At 35.7% G+C, this 23292-nt stretch overlaps 2 protein-coding genes across 2 annotated transcripts; one reads left to right on the top strand and one right to left on the bottom strand.

The window, feature by feature from the left end:
• The first annotated feature begins 1673 nt into the window (after nucleotides 1-1673).
• On the top strand, nucleotides 1674-21025 carry Vps13D (vacuolar protein sorting 13D). The gene is made up of 57 exons (XM_090161134.1): nucleotides 1674-1891; nucleotides 1961-2038; nucleotides 2112-2224; nucleotides 2299-2598; nucleotides 2872-3192; nucleotides 3253-3353; nucleotides 3411-3582; nucleotides 3647-3893; nucleotides 3953-4302; nucleotides 4384-4794; nucleotides 4852-5038; nucleotides 5098-5263; nucleotides 5327-5701; nucleotides 5764-5867; nucleotides 5933-6098; nucleotides 6163-8131; nucleotides 8196-8457; nucleotides 8528-8727; nucleotides 8815-9242; nucleotides 9301-9481; nucleotides 9538-9740; nucleotides 9798-10095; nucleotides 10156-10234; nucleotides 10929-10963; nucleotides 11021-11375; nucleotides 11437-11655; nucleotides 11721-11797; nucleotides 11860-11958; nucleotides 12020-12235; nucleotides 12609-12762; nucleotides 12826-13110; nucleotides 13179-13296; nucleotides 13679-13740; nucleotides 13804-14030; nucleotides 14105-14239; nucleotides 14302-14436; nucleotides 14502-14655; nucleotides 14731-14935; nucleotides 14999-15383; nucleotides 15445-15740; nucleotides 15810-15960; nucleotides 16693-16862; nucleotides 16919-17115; nucleotides 17207-17363; nucleotides 17423-17516; nucleotides 17575-17881; nucleotides 17952-17978; nucleotides 18235-18413; nucleotides 18481-18642; nucleotides 18705-19001; nucleotides 19059-19195; nucleotides 19259-19511; nucleotides 19579-19746; nucleotides 19813-20019; nucleotides 20082-20332; nucleotides 20394-20703; nucleotides 20760-21025. The coding sequence occupies exons 1-57, from the start codon at nucleotides 1795-1797 to the stop codon at nucleotides 20850-20852; spliced, it is 13125 nt and encodes a 4374-aa protein (XP_090017260.1). The 5' UTR covers nucleotides 1674-1794; the 3' UTR covers nucleotides 20853-21025.
• On the bottom strand, nucleotides 20855-21507 carry LOC149925952 (general transcription factor 3C polypeptide 6). Its single transcript, XM_090161135.1, has one exon. The coding sequence runs from the start codon at nucleotides 21422-21424 to the stop codon at nucleotides 21062-21064; it is 363 nt and encodes a 120-aa protein (XP_090017261.1). The 5' UTR covers nucleotides 21425-21507; the 3' UTR covers nucleotides 20855-21061.
• Nucleotides 21508-23292: the final 1785 nt, after the last annotated feature.

Raw genomic sequence — 23292 nt, 5'->3', positions numbered from 1 at the left:
CGGCGCTAAAGCGTCTAGCCAATGAAAAACGTACACAAGAAAATCCACGACTTTTGACCGGTTGCGTTCTCCTTGTGTGGGGTGTTGTGTTTGTTGCTCCTAGTTGGCAGCATGAATGAATGAATGAATAGTTTATTTGATTTGCGTACAATACGCACCCTTTTAGATCAGGGCGGCTCCGCTTTGGGGAGCACAATCAGTTATCATGAATATACAAAATATTATTACATATTAATTGAGATATAGTTATAGAGTTCACACAATAAAAAATCAAGCGGTCACAAAAGAGTAAACAAGAAATTCTAGATTTTGTCACTTCCCCTGCAAGATCTCACGTTTCTTCCAGTGCCATTTATTCAGTAGATGCTTCAGAAGTGATGGGTTCCAGTTAGTTATCGTGAAACCAAGAAGGGCATCCATGGGCAAATGAAAATACGACTCTCTCCAATCTTGAATTTCCTCAAAAACCTCCATGGCCGGACATTGAAGTAAAACGTGTTCAAGGGTCTCCTTATCCGCTCCACACTGTACACATTTCGGCGAACAGCCAAATAGTTGTTCGCAACGTTCGCCTGTCAATAGAGCGCTGGTCCGAGCTTGAAATAAGAGTCCACTGCAGAAACTGCCGCCGTAGAAATCTTCCGGACTAGGTTTAGCTTTGGCTTTATAAATCTGTAGGGACCTGTGTCCCGCTACTCTATTCTGCCATTTAGACTGCACGTGTCTGCGAACATCTGTGTCAACATAACTATTCCATTGGACCTCCGTTGTCGCTATATGTCTCTCCGTATCAACTCCGTAGCAGGTGGGCCCCACGGACCGTTCATGAAGTGGGCCCCTCAAACATGATAGCGTTATAGTTGTTAAAGCTGGGGCCCTTTATCTTCTGGCAGCCCAAAATATTAGACCCAGTCCGCCACTGAGTCTCAGATACTCTGTACACCGAGTTCCTGCATTTAGCACTGTTAAAGCTACATATTTTCAAGAGTTCGAGAGTTCCATTTAGCAGTGTACACCGAGTTCGCAGAGTGTCTTACCCCTCGCAAGTCCCTATTGTGATATTGGAATTTCCCTGGAATTTCGTACCAATTGATACAGGCGCCATCTAGCTCCAAAAATATTTGCGTTTCACTATCTTATTTCCAAAACCAGGTAACTCGAAAAAATCGGTTTGTCTAAAAATTATTGCAAAATAAGGTGTTTGTGTTTCGCTACCTTATTTCCAAAACCAGGTAACTAAAAAAAATGTTTGTCTAAAAATTAATTTAATAGCGTTTTCCATTTCATTACTTACGAGAAAATACGATCCAAAGTACGATCCGTGTAAAAACTGTTTTCTTTAGAGCGGAAACCTTTATATATCTTTAAATATTGCATCTTAAGCAAAGGTTATCTCCCAGATTCCAGACTCCAACTTCCAAACACTCTCTTGCGGTTTGTTTGGGGGCGTGATAATTGTTGCCACGAATCGGAAATATTTACAAAATATTTTCTAACATGTTTTTTCGTACATGGGCTTAAGCATGGACGAATCAACTGGGTTAAGTGACTGTCTTGTTTTCAGCCGTACGATCCTTCTTCATCTAGTACGATCGAAATCGAAACTCGGTACGATAATCCAGCGCTTGGAATCTGGCAACCCTGCCATGATGCAATAATGCAGGCGATGAATGTTGAATGACTGATGATTTGGAAGATGATGCATCGCTTCTTATATTATTATAATAAAAATTATTGATTTGTAACTATTTGAAGATTTAAATTGACGTTAAACGTAATGAAAAGGGCATCAATATGTTAGAAGGATTAGCAGCCTGGGTCTTAAATACATACATAGGGGAGTACTTGGAAAATCTAAATACCGACCAACTAAGCATTGGGCTTCTTCAGGGTATTGATAAATATCTGCCGTTTTAACAAATTTTAATTAAAATACCATAACAACAGTATTTAATTTCAGGAGAAGTTGAACTTGACAACTTACCTCTGAAAAAAGATGCTTTAAAGTATCTAGGTTTACCTGTTGAAGTTAAAGCTGGTATGTGATCTTATTACGTGGAAAGGTAACCATAATAAGCTGCAAATGTTTATATATTTCTTTTTTCTTAAAGGTTATATTGGTAAAATTCGTCTTCAAATACCAGTATATAGACTAAGAAGTGAACCATGGGTTATTTCAATTGAAAAACTTCATTTGGTAGTTGGACCCCTTGTAAATGAAAAGGTGAAATCTTGAATAACCAAAGAAAACTGATTTCTCTTAGAGACACTAAAACAATTACATTCCTTATCATTCAGTATGACGAGGAGAAAGAAGAACTAGTGAAACAAGAATATAAACTAAGTCAACTAGACACGTTAGAGTCAAAATGGAAAGTGGAAAATGAAGCTAAAAAGGAATCTTCCTATTACGCAAACTCTTATTCTTCCTGGCTTTCTTATGGCACATCTTTCATTTCAAATATAGTAGAAAATATTCAGCTTAAAATCAAAGATGTACATTTGCGCTATGAAGACAAAAATAGCATTCCTAATACAGCCTTTAGTGCTGGGATTCTCATTAAAAATCTATCAGCTCAAAGCACGGATGAAACCTGGGTAAACATCATTATCTTTACCTTGCCTTCGCTGTCATTCTTTGAAACAAACCACTCCACTAGTTGCTTTAACACTTTTTCTTAAACTATTAAAAATGTTTTTCAAAATCATTTTATCTATTTTGATTTTCCAGTCCCTTATACTTAAAGCCCTCTTAAAACAACTCAATCTACCATGATTTTATGTTTAAATTACTTATTCTCTAACACTGCCCTAACACGAATAGTCATGCCCTTCTTAAGAAGTATCTAAACATTGGTTTCCCATTTTTAGGAGCCTAAATATGTTTTGAGAGATAATACTGATATCATGAGGAAACTTTTAGAGCTGGACAACTTGGCCATTTATTGGGACACGAGTGCAACTCTCTTGGGCCATTTAGATGGAACAGAGTTCCTTGTTGCTATGCAAAAGCACACAGAATCTTGCATTACAATGACAGGTTTAGTCAAAAATCATGAATTTTTACTGTCACACGTGTGTGCTAAAGCTCATTTGCAAAGAAACTGCTCTTCTCAACCTCTCCGACAGAGAAATTCACCGAGGCTAATTTGTGACCTCCATTTGGAAAAAATACCGCTAACTTTAACTGAGGTTGGTTTTTTCTACCATCGTGACTCTAGGGAATTGACTGACTTGATTGTTTCTTTTTAGATTCAGTACAAACAAATGGTTGACTGGATGAAAGAATTTAGAGAATTAGATACGGTTTTAAAGTTTAGGAAATGGAGACCTTCAGAAAGCATTCTCAAAAAGTAAATACTGGTATCTTAAAAAAAAGGTCTTAGCTTGATTTCTTGATTCTTCCATAGTCCAAAGGATTGGTGGAATTTTGCAATTATGACTCATTTAGAGGAGATACAGAAACAAAGTTCTTGTAACACTTGGGAGTTTGCCCTTAGCAGAGCGAGAAAAATTGTGGACTATGTTGATATTTACAAATACCATTTGACTAAACCAGAAGGACTGACACCAGCCATGAAGGTAGAGTGACCATCTTCCTTGAATAAGTCTGATAACGTTATTTTATTTATTGATTATGGTATAGGCTAGCAAGGATGAATACGAAAGGGAACTTGACTTTGAAGAGTTGTGCAGCCTCAGACAAATAGTGTTGGACCAACTTGAAGAAGAAACCAAAAAAACATGTCAAAGTGATTTGACAAAAGCGGAAAGAGGTCGAGGAGTTTTGCAGCGATGGTTTCCAGGTTGGTCAGGTTGGTATTCAGCATCTACAGAAAATGAGGATCTAAGTGAGATGACAAATGTAGATGAAAATCTCAGGACTAAACTTGGTAGGAATGTCAGCTTTTATTTCTGAGTAAAATTTGTATTTATAATCATTTCTTGCTAGAGGGTGAAATCTTTGATGTACTTGATACGGTGGAAAATGACACCCTGTTGAAGAGAGATACAGTCTTTGCGCGTTTAAATTTCTCCCTACAACAAGGAACGTTTGTCTTGGTTGGTTGTCCCAAAAAAGATCTTGCAAGAAACTCCCCCCAGGTTCTGGATGAGTTTACTTCTGACATTTCTCGTATCAGACCTTTTATTGAACTGGAGTTTTCTGATGTGAAAACCGTATTAGAGACTCGTCCAAGAAATAGATCTTATTTGTTTGAAATCAAATTGGGAGCTTTATATTTACATGATAAAGTTATCCAGAATCCAATTTTCCCACACATTGTTTTTCCCCAGAGTAAAGTAAGTGTTGTACCATTCAATCTTGTTTTTTTTTTTTTCATGTTTATTATTAAACTTTACTAAAATTTCTTCATAATCTAGGAAATAACCGTAAGTTATTCAAAATCTGTTTCTTACGGAATTGCTTTTGCCAGTCGGCCAACTGTAATAAAGACATCAGCCCCAAATCCATACAAGAAGAATCTGCTTGATTCCACTCTACCAAGGGGAGATAGCGAAGATCCCCTTTTCGAGCTAATTTATGAGTATAAACCCTTCAATTCGAAGAGTGATCATCGTTTGGTGGTCGAAACAAAGTCCTTGGACATGATATACAACCCATTGGCTTTGAAGGCGTTGGTAGAGTTTTTTTCATTGAGCAACTTTAGAGACAAAAAGGACACGGCTCTTTTATCCAGCACCGCTCTAACTCATTATGAGAATATCAAGCAACAAACAAAGAGAGACCTGAAGTTGAAATTGGATAAAATTTTAGAGGGCAAAGACAAATTTGTAAGTTATCCATTAAAACACCAAAATGATGGGTTTTAATATACATCTTATTTTTAGCCTGAAGCCGTTCGTTGGGAAATAAGTCTGGATATTTGTGCCCCTCAAATTATCATCCCAGATAATTTACAAGACAAGAATGCAACAGTTGTGATATTTGACTTGGGAAGACTACGGTTTTCCAATTCTACACCTGCCAACAAAATGAAAGAGAAACAAAATGAAGATATTGATGATTCTGACGATGGTAGAAGCTAGTTTGCAAAATGTTTTGGTATATTTTTATTTACCTTATATTATATTTAGATGAATTCAAAACACCTTGTTCAACACCTGTTAATGAAGAAGAAGATGGAAGTTCGGAAGTTACCAACTCTTTCTACACTCAGGGCAGCTATACACTTGATGATAACAGCCAAACGGGAAATTCCTCCTCAACTGATATTCCAATTAGGGAGCGGCTGTATGAAAAGTAAACAAATGCCTGTGCTAAAATTGAACTTTCCACAAAGTTAATAAGCTATTTGATCTGCAGATATACAATGGAACTTTGTGATATTCAAGTGTTAGTTGGTAGAGCCAGAGATAATTGGAAATTTGCCCAAATTAGAGGAACCAGTACTATGCACATTTTGGATAGATTTTCAATTTCCGTTCTATTGGAAAGACGCCTCCTGTATTCTTTGGACCCTCTTTGGCCCGCAATAACCATATCGGGGAATTTACCAAAAATGGTGCTACATGTCAATGAGCAAAAAGTTCAAGCTCTACTCACCTGTATCGACATAGTGAGTGCCCCCATATCTAGAGGGTTCCCGAGGAAATTTTCAGGAACTGGGGTGCTAGATACAGATGCCACTTTTGGGGAACTTGAAGAATTAGACGATCCAATTTCAACTATTTCTGATCTGTAATAAAATGTAAATTTTTTCTTGTGTGGAAGTTATTAAGATAGTTTTTTTTATTTTTTAGCAGTTCTGGCAAAGAAGAGGGTAAGAAAGAAGTTTCAGCGGCATCAGTATTGCTTTTGACCCAATTTTGTGTCGATCAAATGTCCCTTGAGGTTCAAAGCAGAGGTACGATGAATGTAAACATAAGATTTTTACAGTTTCTGTCACTATTTTTTTTATTTTTTTAACAGGGAGAAGCATAGCCGAACTTCAAGTAACAGGAGTGAAAGCTACCCTAACCAAGAAACCTTTTGAGTCATCTGTCACATTATGCGTGCATTCCCTGCTTCTAGTTGATGCTATACAGACTTATGGTCCTGATTTTGAACTACTTATTGCATCTCATAAGAGAGTGAGGTATAATTCATTGTGTCATTTGGTCAACTTGTTCAGTTATTAAATACATTATATTTTTGGGCAGTATGGACAGCATGAGTGGTAGTCTCAAGGACAGTGAACCAAACTCTCCAACTTCACCTGCTAGTCCTAATTTTGCAGTTTCTCCTCCTACTAATGTGGTGGATACAGCTTCTTCTACAGCCTTGCACGCTGCTTTGAGCTCCCTTCAAACTGACCCGAGAAAATGCTTGTCCCATCGACATGTTCCTATTGAGATATTGGATAATGATGCACTTATATCCATTGAGTTTACTCTAGTCCAAGGTGATACCAATAACAGTGAAACTTTGAAGCTAATTTCTGTTCAATTTAACAATTTGGACGTGATTGCCAACCAAGAAACTATAGTGGAATTGGTTAATTTTGTGAGAAGAATATGTGATTTGAAAGGAAAACAGACATTGTTGACACCCGTTACTCCAGATGAACTCAAACTTGTTGAAGAAACATTGGCAAAAGATAAAGGTGCTCCTGATAAGCTAACTAAGACCGAATTAACATTTGACTTTCATCATTTGAATGTACTACTTTTAAAAGCAACTACCAAAAAGCGCGGATCTTCTGGACTTAAAATTGCTACTGCCACATTAAGTGGAGCAAAAATTCAAGCTTCAGTTGGTGATGATATTGAAATTACTGGTGCTTTAGGAGGTTTGCAAGTTTTGGATCTTATTACGGATAATACTAGTCATCAGAGGATATTGAGTGTGGGTCATGACCCTTTAGCTGATAAACAAACTGACTTGATGGCAAGACTTCATACAGAGGTTTATAAACCTAGTCAATCGTCAACTTCCATTAGTGACAAAGAAAAAGCCTTATCTTTTCAAGTTAAACACTCCAAGAATGAATCCCTTGACAAAGAACAGGTTTCAGTTAACATTCGTATGGCTTCAGTCTGTTACACTCATTTACCCGAACCTCTTTCCGAACTCGCATCTTGCGCAGCTGAAGTCAAATATTACGTGTCTACTTTGGCAAATAATATAAAATCTGCTGCTACAGAAGTTGCGAAGGGCATTGTTGGTCGCTGGCCCGATGTTGGTGGAATCTTCTACGAACATTCATTTGATATTGATGAAGTAACGGCAAAACATACCACTGCATATAGTCATATTGCTAGAGAAAAATCCATCGACCTTCGTTTGGACATTTTGCTTCAAACCCCTGTAATTGTACTACCAACCTCTCCTCACAATCCTGATGTCTTAGTAGCTCATTTGGGAAGAATTTGCATACAAAATATCAATTCAGGAGCACTTCAAAGTCAAGAGTTTACATTATTTAGTTGTGACCCCTACAGAGCAGAGACCCTTTTTGTTGAAATTAGAGACATGAACTTACATTCGTTAAATGTTGAAGAGAATATCCGTAAAAATTGCGCTGATGAAGTTCTGGGAAATGCTAGTCTGTTACCTATTCATGAACTTTACTGCTGTAAACAGTTTGGAATCCCTATCTTGCATGATACAGTTATAGAATGTTCAGTAGATAAAATAGTAACATTCAATCAAAGTGTAACACCCGATTTGGAGGAAAATGTTTTTCAAGTTTCCGAAGAAACGACTGTTGAAGGGAAAGATAGCCACTTAATACAAGTTAAGGGGCAGGTTGTGACTCCACTTAAAATTGTTCTCCTGAAACAACAGTACGAGCAAGTACTGAAGATATTGGACAATTTATTGGCTACCGAAAAAGCCACGGAACTAGTTGATAGCCATAAAGACGTATCTGCCTTGGATGTATTAGTGGAAGAAGAAAAGGAATCTTTGATGGAAGACCCTGCGAATACTAACGTCGCTTTTATCAATCTCCCTAAAAGCCCGGAAATATCAACCCCAGTATCCATCAAAACACTGTTTTCAATTCCTGAATTTACAATTCAGCTAACCAGTGATTTGGGGGAAAGGGAACAGGGTCTTGTCAAGCTTTCTTTCCAAAACTTCACCTTGGATTATGCTAAAATACAACAGTTTGAAACGTCTTTTCAGGTTAATTTCGCAGTAATGTAAATTTACTGGATAAAATATTGAAAATCAGTCCTAATTTATCTAGGTCACATTGCGCGGACTTATAATGGAGGATCTATTGGAACCGATTCAGTCTAAACATCGCCTTTTAATGGCTTCAGTTTCGAGAGAGTCTACGCCAAGAGCTTGTTTTACTTCACCTCTCAAATCAGAATATCTGTCAAACTCATGCCCTGATATGAGTAATAACCAATCGTCGATGGTCTTTTCTCGTCTCTCACTTCCTGATAATTTAAATACCCAAAATCTGTTTCAACTACAACAATCCAAGGGCAAAAGGCACTCGAGTAAGATTTTTTTTTACAATTAATTTGAATCTAACATGACAATATTTTTATTTTGATACTTTCTTCCCAGCTCAAAGTACCCATGACTCCACAAAATCGAAAAAGAAACAAACTGGTACGGGAAGCTATCCAAGTACACCTCCTCCTTCTCCAACTAGTCAGACTGTTGGAAGAAGGCAGTCTAGTGGTGCATCTCTTAATGCTTTAGTTAACATTAATGTCCTTATGGTTGATCCAGTTTCACCAGATTTTAAAGGGAAATATAAATCTGTAAGCTTGTGTATTGCTGCCATGTGAAATTCAATATGCTATACTTAAGACGTTATACATTTTTAAATGTTACACTTTTTATTTTAGACCCACAAATTCATTGAGATTGACTTCAGTTGTTTAGAAACAACCATAAACTTGCAAACGTGGGTGATGGTTTTGGATTTTTTTGGAATTGGTTCTGATCCTGTACAACTTACTAACTCTCCAAAAAAAGATAACCCTTTGCAGAGATCTACATCAACAGATGCGTTTTCGGTTGACTTATCCCAAAATAATTCGGAAATTGAAATCAATGTATCCAGTCTCACTCTAATATTAAACAAACAAGAATACGAGCTGGCAAAAGCCAACTTATCAAAGTTTTCATCTCACATAACCCTAAGAGACTCAAACACATCGATAAAAGGTCGAATTGGCAGTTTGTCTTTGTCTGATTTAACATTTCCAAATGGGCTGTATAAGGAACGTTTTATTACAACTGGGAAAGAAGCCTTACATTTTGATGTTTTTAAGTAAGCCCATTTTTAACATTTTAGGGGTCTCTTCTTAATATTCTTCTCCAATTTTCAGATATGGGACAAGTGACGAAGAATTAAAAAGAGATTGTGATATCAGAGTCAAATGCAACATGTCGTCAGTTCAATATGTACACACGCAGAGGTTTCAAACTGAAACTATGGCTTTCTTTCAATATTTCAGTCAACTGCAAGATTTTATGGCCAGAATCAGAGCAGCTGCTGCCGGAACTTTAGTAAGCCACGTCTTTGTTAGATATTTGCATTATACAGTAATTATGTATCTCTTCAGTTAAATACTACAGCTAGCCGAGGATCTAGAATCTTGTTGGATATAAATGCTGGCTCTCCTATAATTGTAATTCCATATAGTTATGAATCTAGCAATGTGTTGGTTGCTGTTTTGGGGAAATTGACTGTGAAGAATAAGTTTTTATGGGCTGGAAATCCGGAAACTATTAGTAAAGTGTCACGGATAATCTCACCCGATTTTAGGTAAATTTACTCTTTTAAATAACATTTGAATATGTAATTTTGACAGTTGCATTTCAGTGTCTGCGACTCTGAAGTGGATGGAAAACAAAGTGCAATGTCTCAAAGCATTTATGGAAGTTTTGATTTTGATGTGCGATCACAGGAATTTGAACCAGCTAACGCTCAGTTCATGATTGACAAATATTTTGAAAAACGAATTGCCACTCCTGATCATGTTTGTCTCTTGGATGTTATGTACATTGAACTTTCCAACATGGATTTGTATTCAGCTTGTCGAATTTCCAAAAATGTTGATGATATTGTGGAAGGAAAACTCGATGGTGTTGAATTTCCTTCTTTCTTAATCCAGAGAGAGGTAATTTTTGCAACCTATTTTATATTTGGATGTGATTAACAAAACTTAACTTTATTTCAGTGTGGTGAACTTCTGAAAGAGAAATTCATGTTGAGAGTTCAAGTTGAGCGTAATTTAGACACAGATATGAGCCATTCTGGTAAATGTTTTGAAAATGTTGTGCCCTTGTGTTATTATTATTGCCTGTCTTTCAGGTCAAAATTAATTACATAAAAAAATATATTTATTGGGGAAAGAAAAATAAAGTAAATACTAAGGCTGGGCGAATAGCATTTTTAGCCTATCGAGACGAATATCGAATACCCAATAAATTTCTAATCAAATACCGAGACGAATAGTAGTTTTTGAACCAAATACCGAATAGTTAGGCTTAGTACAAATAATACCTTATCGAATATTCTTCGAATAATAGGCCCGAATATTCGTCGAATACTATACCGAATATTCGCCGAATACTATACCGAATATTCGCCGAATATTTAATGAATAATAATTACCGAATAATACAAATGCTATTAGATATTCGATCAAATACCATAAAAGGCGTGAAGCGAATATCGAGACGGTTATTCGTCTCGATATTCGATCGAATTATTCGGTTAATTCGGTTATTCGCCCAACCTTAGTAAATACGCATGAAACCATAAACATGCATGACTGCCATTTTTATTTTCATGAAAATATTTTTTAAATTTTGACCAAATGACATTGGATTGTAAAATTATTATTTTTTGGTTTAAAAGACAAATATTGGCCCTTTTTCCACAAAAATTGTGAAAAAGTGCATTTTTGCCTGAATAGCATGCCATAATAAGCAATTTTTTGGTTTTTAGTTCCTGACATGAGTATACAGGGAATGGTTTCATCGGTATGTATCTAGTTAACCTTATGAACCTTTCATGCACTAACTTCTTCGATTTTACAGGTACATTTTTTGATTGATCAATCTCAGCTTAAACTTGTGTTGGGCCTTCTCAATTACAATTTGGGTGAAGCCACTGATCAGTTTGTGGGAAATACAGGCAAACTTGAAGAACCAGTCTTCCAAGCTGTACAAGCGGGTCGCAATTGGACTTGTATGTCTATCGACTTAGACCTTGTCAATGTCACAGTTGAACTCGTAAACAGCCATTGTCGCTCAGACTGTGCAAATTCTGGATCTCCGCTGGCTAAATTTGATTTAATCAAATCAAGACTTTCCTATGAAAGTTTTTCCGATCAAGCCAGAGATATTGATCTAGTATCTCACCAGATACGTGTATTAGATACCAGATATCAAAGTAAAATGTTTCTGTTTGCATTTATAAGAGTTTAAAACTTATAAGTTTCATTTGAGTTAAGGTGATCCTGTAAATACGAGACCTAATGTTTTCACTCACATTTTACAACCTTCGAAGAATGATGAAGAATCTTCATTACTTCAAGCCGAAGTTCATTACCGAAGAACGAAAGATTTAACTAGGTTGACGGTTTTGTTGAACAACATGAGAGTTATGGGCATTTTTGATTGGCTTAAAAAAGTGTATGATTTTATTACTGTGTCCCCCGAAGAACCTCCAGGTAATCCTCTTCAAAGTACCATAATGATTTTATAATTTCTTTTACTAAGTTTTCATGTTTTCCAGGTTTTAAATCGCTACAAATAGCAGCTAATAAATCATACTATGGGTCATTTCAAACTACACCTCAAGATAATTCAGAGGTAACTGAACAACTTTTATGACTTTATCTCACATATCTTTATACATATTTCTTTGCAAACAGAAGCAACCTTTGTTCGAGATGAAATTGAATGTTACTGATACAGAATTAGTTATAGTTGAAGACCCTGCTCTATGGGATACCAATGCTGTTATACTGAAAGTAATGATTTACTTGTAATGTATATGGCACAAATATAGGTTCTTAAAATAAATTTTTATAGGCAACTGCTGTTTTATCGTACCGCTCATCGTACCTTGAGAAGCCATTGTCTTGTAGTTTGCAAAGCCTGGAGGTTTTTTCGGCAATATTGGGTATTGAAGATGAAACAGAATTATCGATAATTGATCCAGTTACGATTCACATTGAAATAACTGGAAAATCAGACTCTCTAGCTAGAAGTCTATTAACAGCTGAAAACATCGTTCACACTTTAGAGGTATGCTTTATTTTCTAGGGGAGGGAATATCTTGCTCTGTTTTGTGCTTATATTAAAGAATTATAACATCCCTTTTATAGCAATGTTGTAGATCCTCCTGTTTGCTTATTTGTAATATTATCTAATGTTTATATTTTGTAAGTTCAAGGTTATTTGATCTATCGCACCATATTAATAGAATTGTATTTTACATAAATTCAAGTAAAATTCTATCGTTAGTTTTTCCTGATTAGTTGGTGACAAGCAGTAATTTAGACATAAACTAATTAAGCAATAAAATAACAATATCAGTAACTGATACTGTTTTCATCACGGGTTTATATATTACTATTCTTAAATAGATTCATTCTAAGAAAATTTGGTTTTTCTGTAGATTTCATTGCAAACAACGAATCTACGATTGTCTTATCATGATATGACAATGTTTTTGCAAATTTTTGAGTCTTTCAAAAAACAAACTGGAATTAATTTTGAAAAACCTAGAAGGGATTCCAATGCAGAGTTTGATTCCTACAATGATTACTCTGGTAATTTATTTTGTAATGTAATGAAATGTATAAAACGACACTTGTTTAATCTTCAATTTATAGTTCACATCATAGAAAATCTCCAATCTCTCGGCTTTCAACGAGAGGATTGTTTAAGAGCCCTTCAAAGTTGCGATGGGAAATTGGATGAAGCTGCTATATGGCTCACAAAGAATGCTTCAGTTATGGATGAAAGTGCATCTGCTCAAGCGCTGACTCCTGTAACATATGTTGAAGAGAAGAAAAGTATTAACTTGCAAGCTGTGGAAGTTAGAATTGAGTGTGGAAGCTTGTGCATTATAGATGATTGCGATGCGGATGTTCCTTTGGTTGAAATAACCCTTTCTGGTAACACTTTAATTTTGAAGGGATTACCTTCTGTTTCTTTTTCAATTATCTATTTGAATTTATTTTAGATTTTGTAATCCAACAAAAGTTAGTTGGATCTGAAAAAGCATCAGCTTCATTTTCAGTCAATGTCGATTATTTTAATCGTTCCTTATCTGGCTGGGAACCCTTTATCGAACCATGGAGGTAGGTCATTTTGTTGACAGTTACCATAATTTCAGGTAGATATGCCGCAGCTTATGATTCTCTTAGCTAAAAAATTGGTAATGTGGCTTGCCTCCTAATGATTTTTCTTTCGACATGCTGTTAAAAGTGAATGTGTTACTAAACATAGCAAATATCAATTACGGCCCATTGCGTTCATTCATATTTGTAACTGCCCGTCAAGGGCGATACATACTATCGTGACACAGTGGCAGAGTTCCTATTTTTCTTATTCCATTGGGTGCTGCTTATAACCTGTTGCGATATATCTTATGATTTATTTACATCTACCTGAAATTACAGTACATAAATTTTCCCTCTCCAACATAATATAAATATTTAAGAAATAATCCTCTTATTGCAGCTGTTCGGCAAATTGGGAGAAAAAAATTCAAAATACGTCTCAACTGCTTGTAAAATTAGAAGGTATTATTTACATACCTATGAATAGTCTTATAAATATTTCTAATTTAACCTTAAAAATTATAGCTAATGATACCTTGAATGTCAACATATCTCGTACCCTCTTGGAACTCTATAGTACGGTCAAGAAAAACTGGATGGAAGATTATTATAAACTCGGAATAAAGAATCAAGAAACCGCTTCCCCAGGACCTCATCGCCATCGCCAGCCTTTTATTCCTTTTGCTTTAAAGAATGATACTGGTTGTAAATTGTGGTTCTCTTCCATGACTACCAGCACCGATGATAGGCAAGTTAACAAATTGGTTAAAAATAATAAATAAAATCCTTTTACTTGATATATTATCATTACTTCACGTTTAGCCAGGAAACGAGAAGGTACAGAAAAACATCCAAATCTTCACTATCTTCAAAAGACATGGCATCTCTATCTTGGACTGAAGTTGCTAATAATCAAACTGTACCATTTTCATTTGAAGGAAGAGGAAAAATTAGACATAGAGTAATTGAGAATATTTTAAGTTAAGAGTTTGAGATTATTGAAGCTAATATTTCTTTTACTAGAAATCTCAAGAAATAAAGATACATCAGTTAGTTGTTCGTGTTGATGGGTGGCAACAAGTCTCTCCAATATCTCTTGATAGAGTTGGTGTTTATTTTCGTCAAGCAAAACCTCAAGTCAGACGTTCTGCTTCTGTGGTGAATGTTATTATTCACTATAATTGGATACTTTAAATTATAACTTTCCTATAATTTTTATTCAGTATGTTGAAGTTCCACCTGCTAGAGTGGTATTTGACGTATCTCTGGAAGGCAGTGCTAAGAAACTAGTGACAGTACGATCTGCCTTACTTTTTAAGAATAAGCTACGCGACACGATGGAAATACACCTCAAACACAGTCCTATTTTTACCGGAGGTATTAATTTATTTATTTCAATTTTGTCAAATTTTGTTTTTTTGTTCTCCTACTAATTATCTCTAATTTGGTCAGCTCCACAAACCATGTTTCTGGTTCCAAACTCTACCTTACCAATCCCATTAAATTGTGTCTATTCACACATTTGGATTAGACCTTGTGACCATTTTGTATCATTATCCTCAAATACCATTTGTTGGGAACATGTTACTAAACCTAATGAGCTTGTGAGTAGTATATACAGATGCAAATCTACTAGCACTGGAACAAATGCTTACAAGTGAGTTGATCATTTTGAAATGCAACAATTTGTAAAATTCACGACAAATAATTTTGTTTGTAGCATATGTGTGATGGTTAAACGCGAGAATTACCCTCTGGACGTTAACACTTCATCTACCCAAATGCACACAAATCCTGGACATAAAATATCTTTACTTCCTCCGATGGAAATTGTCAATTTGCTACCTTATGAACTACACTTTTATTTGCGCGATCCCGAAATCAAGGACTATATAAAACCTGGGAAAAGTGTTCATCTACATAACATTGACATTCAAGATCAACTTGTTTTTCGATTTACCTTGGAAAACTTTTGCAATTCTGGTGATTTGATTATTAACCGCAGTAGTCACGATTTTGCTATGAGAATAGAAATGTATGATATAGAAGATAGGCTTTTAACCTTAACGGCCAAAGTTAATGTTTTGCAAGGGGGGGCAATGAAAGTACGTTCCATTTATTGTACTTTTGATAGTACTGGAAATTAATGTTGATCTGCTTCTGTAGATGTCAATCTGTGCACCATTTTGGATGGTCAATCGTTCGGGTCTTCCACTGATATTCAAGCAAGATGGTACTCCAGGAGAAGCAGCTGGGCAGTTTAAAGAACATGAAACTGCACGTAGTGTTACTCCGTTACTGTTCTCGTTATCTGACAATGAAGCTTCAGTTATGTGTAGTATGCGAGTTGGAAAATCTCTGCATTATGACGGAGCTGCTCAGTGGTGTTCGAGATTTCATTTAGAACATGGAATGAGTGTGCGAAGACTTAGAGTTACTCCTATGGATTCTAGACCCGACTGGTTTGTCAACCATACATCTGTATGATTAGTTTTTTATTGAATTTTAAGACCAACAATATTATTTTCCAGGGTTTACATTATAGGAATAGATGTCCAAGTTGGAAAGGGCAAGTACAGAGATACCCATATTGTTACGTTATCTCCGAGATTCTACTTAACCAACAAAAGTCAGTATAAACTTGAGTTTGCTCAAAGATTTGCTGCCAAGTCCAGAGACTCCGTAAGATTTTTCCAAAAGTAACATAATCACTCATAACGAGATCTTGTTTAGCATGGTGGCACTGATTATTCTCATATAAGCAGGCGTGGTTTCCAGCGGGGAGTTTGTTCGCGATATGCTAAGCTAAATTCTGCCTGTAGTTCACATTAAGCCTGGACTTACTCTCTGTGCTCTTTCTAAACGACCTAATTACGGGATTTTACATGGAACAAAAGTAGTTTCATGAAGAACGTGAAAATTCTACAAGAGATTTAGTATGAGAACTAATTTCTAAAATAAATTTCTGAGCAAGTGTTGTTCATTTTATTCCCGCAGCGTGCCTTTTTAGCTATGGCAGCCAGTCAATGAATATGAAGAAATGTATCACGTCTTACATTCAACATTTAAGCTCCACCCATTTTTCAAGCCACTTTCGGAGCATGGTGGCAATGAACTCTTAGACGTTCCAAGTGTATACAACTATAGATATATAGTTTCCTTTTCTAATTGACTAATATAAAGGAAATAAAATAGGTTAAAGGTTCACAAAATCAAGATGATGATTTTCCTTGCTAATTAAAGACACTGGCAAGAGAAATTTGGCATATTTCATCATACAATTTACACCACAGTTCTTGAACTATGTGTCAGTAAGCTAAAAGGGTTTATGGCATACTTATGGGTTATTATGTTACAAATGATTTTAATAATTAAAAAGTCATTAATTGCTTATTAACTAGAATTTCGTTTTAGTCAAAAACGCAGTACATCATGTCTGCAATGCCCAACTGTAGTTTGCCTTTTCATTGGCCTAGAGTTGATCTAGATAATTTGCTCTGCGTTAAAATGGTTAATGTTCCCGAGTGTCATTGGTCTGGTGGGTTCCAAATTGAAAAAATTAGCTCCTTTCACATTAATATGAGGTGAGTTTTCTCTTAGCTTATATTTTTATCTGAAAATGACCAAAATTGTTTTTCAGAGATGGCCAAGGGCAGTCTCAATTCCTTAGAGTGGAGACACTTCTGCAAGGAGCAACATTTTTCACGATATTCACAGATGCTGATAAAATGCCACCTCCCTTTCGTATTGATAACCTTTCTGAAGTATCCGTCACTTTCTATCAAACAAGTAACAGAGAGGAAAGATTGGAATCGTTAATACAACCTCACACTTCAGGTAATATCTTTAGTGGTATAGTTTTGCCATCTCTCTTGCACCAGCCGTTTATGTAGGCATAGAAATAATAACTAGCAGTGTTTTTCTATAGTACCTTACGCATTTGATGAACCGTCACTCCCTTCGTTGATCACTGTTAGTGCCCCTGGAGGGTCTACAGACACGTACAACATGGATGTCTTCGCAGAAGGCAACCCACTTTACTACGAAAATTTTATTTATATTGCATTTACAGCTACATTCCAAAAGTTAGTTATATCCAGAAATGGGATTGTTTAATTTTTCTCATTGTCTGCTTTTACCTCAGGAATTATAATAGTTCCACTGGGAAGGATGACATGTTGAGTCAAGAGTTGGTTTTAGACGTACCTCAGGGAACAAGAGTGGTACTGAACAGAAAAGTAAGTAATTTCTTAAAACTTGCCTATTGTATACTCTAACTCGTTATAAAATTGCTAGGAACCAGGGAAACGATCGCAACTGTGGCGAATGACCTCTACAGGAATGATTCAACATGAAGGGTCTAGCCCACCCAGAGACTTGAGAAAGCCAAGCACTCCACAATCTGATAATGGTCGAACATTGTATCTGGACATTGCGGGATTGGGTCCACGACCGGGGGAATATGCACCTCTAATGCTTCGTAAATATGATGAAAGAAGAAGCTTTACTCAGACCTGGAAATTCACCGAAGATGGCAGAATGTCTTGTAGACATCCAAATTTGTTTGTGCAGGCTAAGGATGGTTTCGATGGTATCAAACCTGGTAAGTTCCTTTCTCATTTACTAGGATTGATCGTAGATTTTTTTCTTTATTTGGTTAATCATTATTGTAGGTCGTAATGTTGCAGGCTGGAATATGTGTAAGAGATAAAAATACGCTTAACTAACACTGCTTATTTGTGTTGGAGTGTGGTCTAATAGTCATTAGAAGTATTTTTGGATCATTATATCTTTCAAAATCCCAGTCACTAACAACTCTTAACTGAGACTAGGCCTTGAAACCCAGTTTAAATTCCTGTTTTCAGTATTTCACTATGAAAACAGCTCTTTTCAAGAGATAGTGTGATCTTGTCTTTAGATCGACGCTTCTAAAACCTAATTAAAGTTTATTTTTAGGTAACGATGTTGTGTTAGGTCCATCACAACCTGTGTGTTATTATACAATGGAAAATGGGATTCCATTTGAACAGGCGGTTTCTAGTCAAAAATTGAGGAAAGGTTCAGGTATGCTAAGTGTTAAAGTTATCAATGACGGACCAACTAGAGTTCTTCAAATTAGTGACAAAATGAGCAAAGTAAATAAGTAATTTTAATTTTGAAACTTACCGTTTATGGCACTAATATTTTTGTTTTGCCTTCTAGCGAATAAGTTCAAAAACATCTCTTTCTTCGGAATGGGTTTTAGTGGATGAAAATAAATTGTCTTCCCGCAGTGTTACTCCATCTACCAGTTCCGAAATTTCTATAAAATCTCCAGATCTTTCTCCTGTTGATGAAAGTGAGAAGGTTAAACGTAAATTGGTGGTGAGTTTTTTACTTTTGTTACCTTCCTCATTGAACTGGAATAATGTATCTAAATGATCTAGGTTATTCTGAATCTGGTTGGTGGATTGGGAATTTCTGTTATATCACACTATGGAGAAGAACTTTTGTATGGTTTGTTAAAGAATATCGTGGTTGAATATTCCAAAAGTTATTTGGGCGACACATTCCAAGTTAGCGTGCAAAATATCCAAGTTGACAATCAACTGAGGGATGCAGAGAGATCTGCAATTTTGTATTTAGCTCCTCTGAGCCGCTCTGATGAAATTCGATTTCTTCCAGCCATTTGCGTTTCTGTTCAAAGAACAGCAACTCCGCAAAAGAATGCCCAAATTTTCAAAGTAAGCTTATTGCTTCAATAAAATTTTTTCCAGATAAATTTTGATTTTTCTTTATAGCATCTTATAGTGACAGTCCGTAACATAACGCTTTTAATGGAAGAGAAGTTGATGTTGAAACTAGTGGAGTTTGCGAGGCTACATGAAAACAAGGACTTGCAAGACATTGACGAGCAGGACATGCTTGCAACCTCAAAGTAACTATTTCTTTGGCTTATCAATAGTACTTAACATATTTGTTGATAAAATTTTCTATTCAGATCATTGTCAATAGCATGTCCACAAGGTCAACGTTTTTACTTCAGTACACTTAGGCTTAGTCTTCCACAAGTTCGTTTAAGCTGCGTTACTTCCACATTTTTACCACCGGAACTTCAAAGAATAAAGAAGAAAATGGGATGGACACTAATTCGATTTGAAGATGCAGTTGTCAATTTGGATCCTTTTGAAGAGTTCCATCCTTTTGAAACCTTACCATTTGTTCTCGATAGTATCAAGGATCATTATCAAAGAGTGGGTTCTCGTAGGTCAAATTTTACTTAGGATGTAATTTTAATTCTTTAATTATTATTTGTTTTAGCAACTACGAAGTCAAGCTGCTAAAATTCTGGGAGCTGTCAACTTTTTAGGAAATCCTTTGGGTTTAATGAACGACGTTTCGGATGGACTAACCGGCCTTATTTACGATGGAAATGTTGGTGGTCTCATCAAGAATGTTGCTCATGGGCTCTCAAACTCAGCAGCCAAAGTAAAAAGATTAATTTATTGTAAAATTTAGCAACTTAGATAAAACCATTAATCTTTTCTTTTATAGGTAACAGGAACTCTTTCGGACAGTATTGGTATGGCAACAATGGACGATAAGCATCAGACCATTAGAAATCGTATTCTTCAAGAGAATACGGGTGGTGGTAGTGATCAGTTCATGGCAGGACTGAAAGGACTTGGCTTTGGTCTCTTGGGAGGTGTAACCAGTATAGTTAGCCAAGCCTATGATGGTGCAACGAATGAAGGTGTTCAGGTGGGTTTTCTATACTTATTTTAATATTGTGTAACTAAGTATTTACCAAAGCTATTATTTAGGGCTTTCTAACTGGAATTGGGAAAGGCTTAGTCGGCACAGTTACCAAACCAACTGTGGGGTTTCTAGACTTTGCTTCTGGCGCTGCTAGTGCAGTTCGTGATACGAGTAAACGCAGCAGACACACTGCAGTTCGATGTAGGAGACCTAGAATTTGCGTTGGTAGAGGAGGACTTGTACAAAAATATTCTAACCAGCAGTCACTTGGTCAAGAATTGCTTTATAGTCTTAATAATAGAAATTACGAAGAATTGTAAGCCTTTTACACTTTTTCAAATATGCATCTTTAAAACTAATTAAAAAAATTTCCTCAGGTGTATTGCTTATGAGCAGTTAAGATCGGAAACAAGTGATCTTAGAATTCTAATTACTAGTTTACAAATTCATATAGTCAGCTTAAATCCCCCATCTACAAATGTCACATTGGTCACAACAGCGCAACTGTCAGAATTAATAGGATGTCAAAGTATTACGACGGAAGTTGGTGTTATAGGAGATATATACTTTTATGTTGAGCTTGTAATGAAACCAGAGAGTTCAACAGCAGCTGCTTTAACATTATCAGGAGATGTCCATAGTAAAAAGCCCAAAGTTCGGTGTGATTCCGAGAAAATAGCTCAAAAGGTAGGACATTATATTCTAATGTTAAAAGGCTATATTGAAATTTAAATGTCAATTAGGTTGCGCAACTTATAAATTATGCCAAAAATCTTTATGAGGAAAAGAAGTGTACAGTAACTGTTGGTGATGAAGCTCAGGAAAAAGATGAATAAAATTATTTATGTAAACCAGTTATGTTTTTTAAACCTCTACTCTATAAATTAAAAATATAGGTAAAATAAAATTTTAATATTTATTTTTTTGAGAAATTATGTACGAAAGTGCTTTAACATTGTGATTTAAATTAATCTATGAGACTGCAATAAATGATAATTTTATCTTACGATGAAAAGTTTTGGGTTGTATAATTTTGAAGTATTTATTATGGATTTGAAAGTTTATCACTACTGGATTCAATGACATCTTTCTCTTTGAGAAATACCCTTTTGAACTTTATTTTCTTTGATGTTATGTCAAAGTATTCTAATTTCTTTTTGGAATCTTCATTCACTGCTTCTTTTTCTTCAAATAGCACTGCAGTTCCCACACATTCATCATGTTCCCCGGAAAAGAAAACTTCGCCAATTTGTAGGATGGGTTCATTTGTTTCCATACCCAAAATCTTGCACTTTTTGTCTTTCAGATTTAACATCTGTTCATCTATGATTCCTGAAATTTCCCCCAAAACTAACACTTCCTCTTCTATCCATTCATCATCGTTGTTCTCTTGCGCTGCATTTTCCATTTTAAATTACTTAAATCCTTGCAATGGTGTAACAAAAACAACGGGGATGAAAAATCATGAAAATTATTCAAACTAATTTCCTAAGGTTATCGAAAGGTGGCAGTAGGTAGCAGCAGCTGGCGCGGGACCAATTTCGTTCAATAAGGAGACTTTATCAACTCTATCGTTCTACCGTGGCGGCATCTGTCTCTAGTGGCGAAAACAATATTACAATTGAATTTTTTCGCGAATCTGATGCGAAATTGAAATGTATGATTTATCGTAACAAACAAACCTTTGAAGTTGTTTAAAAATAATTTTATACTGTCAACATGATCCTTTTTAACTCAAGTTACGGTGAGTTAGCTAATAATTATTTATTTTTAGCCATATAACTTTACCAAATATAGATGGCGCTACCACCTAATTATAAAGTTGAATTTCGTACAGTCTTATCAGAACAGGTCCCGCGTAACCATGGCAACTGAAATCGTAATTGTAATTCTAGCAGTATTGTTCCCAATTCAATGGTTGGGAATATTAATCCAGAGGTCTAATCAAAACGTCGGATTTCAGTATTTCGCGAAACAAGTTTTTAAAAAATAACAATACTGCCGTCTGCTCCCAAATGACGAGAAAACTTTATCGTTCTACCCGTGGCGCCGTCTATATCTCAATGGTTCGTTCAAATAAGACGCGTTTTCCGGCAATTTTTTTTTCAAAAATAATGGATGGCGCCACGGGTAATATGATAACGTTTTCTCGTCATTTTAGAGGAGACGGCACATTCCTAATTTTTTCAAAAACTTGTTTCGCGGGGAGCAGATTTGATTGGATCTCTAGATTAATATTCCCAACTCAATGATTCAGCCTGTCTGAAAAGAATTGCAATTTCTAAGCAGTGTTGCCAGATTGTGGAAAATTTTCCATATAGTGGGAATTTTTGGGGTCCATTTTGGCTGATTTAAATTTGTCTTCTTGTGAAAAAAAGGATTTTTTTTTTAAAACTATGATTTGGGGGAATTTTTGTGTCTGCGGGGATTTATCCTTTTTTTTTAATTTGACTATCAATTGGTGGATCTTAAAATTCATTTTGCGCGTGAAAATACCCCGACATATTAGGGTATAAAAGCAGGTAACTATGCCTGCTATACCTCACAATGTAAATTTACTGTCACGCGAAAAATCGGTTAATAGAAAGCTCAAAATTTTATAGAGCAGTGTATTTTCGTGAATCTTGGGATTTTATAAATAATATATAGGAGACGCCACCTAATGCTACAATCAATGCATAGGCCTAACAACCAAAATGTTTAAAAATGGTAATTTCTATAAAATTTTATTTTAAAAAGTTAATTTTCCAAAAAAATTTAAAATTATATCATGACGTGTGGGAATTCGTGGGAAATCTACTCTCCAGCAATGGGAATTTCAACTCTTGAACATTGGCAACACTGTTTCGAAATAACTGGAGTTTTTTTATGAGTCATAATCAGAAATTAATAAATAGTAATAATAATAGGGTGATATGCCCAGGGAGTAAGGACTTACTTACTCCCTGATAATACGACGCCCCGATTTAGGTTTGTGATGGCAAAGCTAATATAAACCTAGTTCCCTATGTTCGAATTCTAAGAGCTTTCCAAGGAAAGCGCTTACCCACTTCCGTCACGTGACCTCAGAAAAATCGGCCTCCGTCGGTCGTTGCCGTAGTCTTGTGGTTACCATCAAGGTTGGTAAAATACTTGTTTACCATATTAAATATGGATCTAATTTTTTCTGAGTTCGGGCACGAAATAGTTAAACGCTATTGACTACCCTCGAAGCTGTTAATTATTTCGAATCTTGGAAACGAGGCTTATATTATCTTTGGTAATGGTATTTCATTT

This window comes from Leiobunum rupestre, chromosome 10, assembly GCF_980474605.1.
Source record: "Leiobunum rupestre chromosome 10, qqLeiRupe1.1.hap1, whole genome shotgun sequence".
Lineage (NCBI taxonomy): Eukaryota > Metazoa > Arthropoda > Arachnida > Opiliones > Sclerosomatidae > Leiobunum > Leiobunum rupestre.
This window is presented reverse-complemented; position numbering and strand designations above follow the sequence as displayed.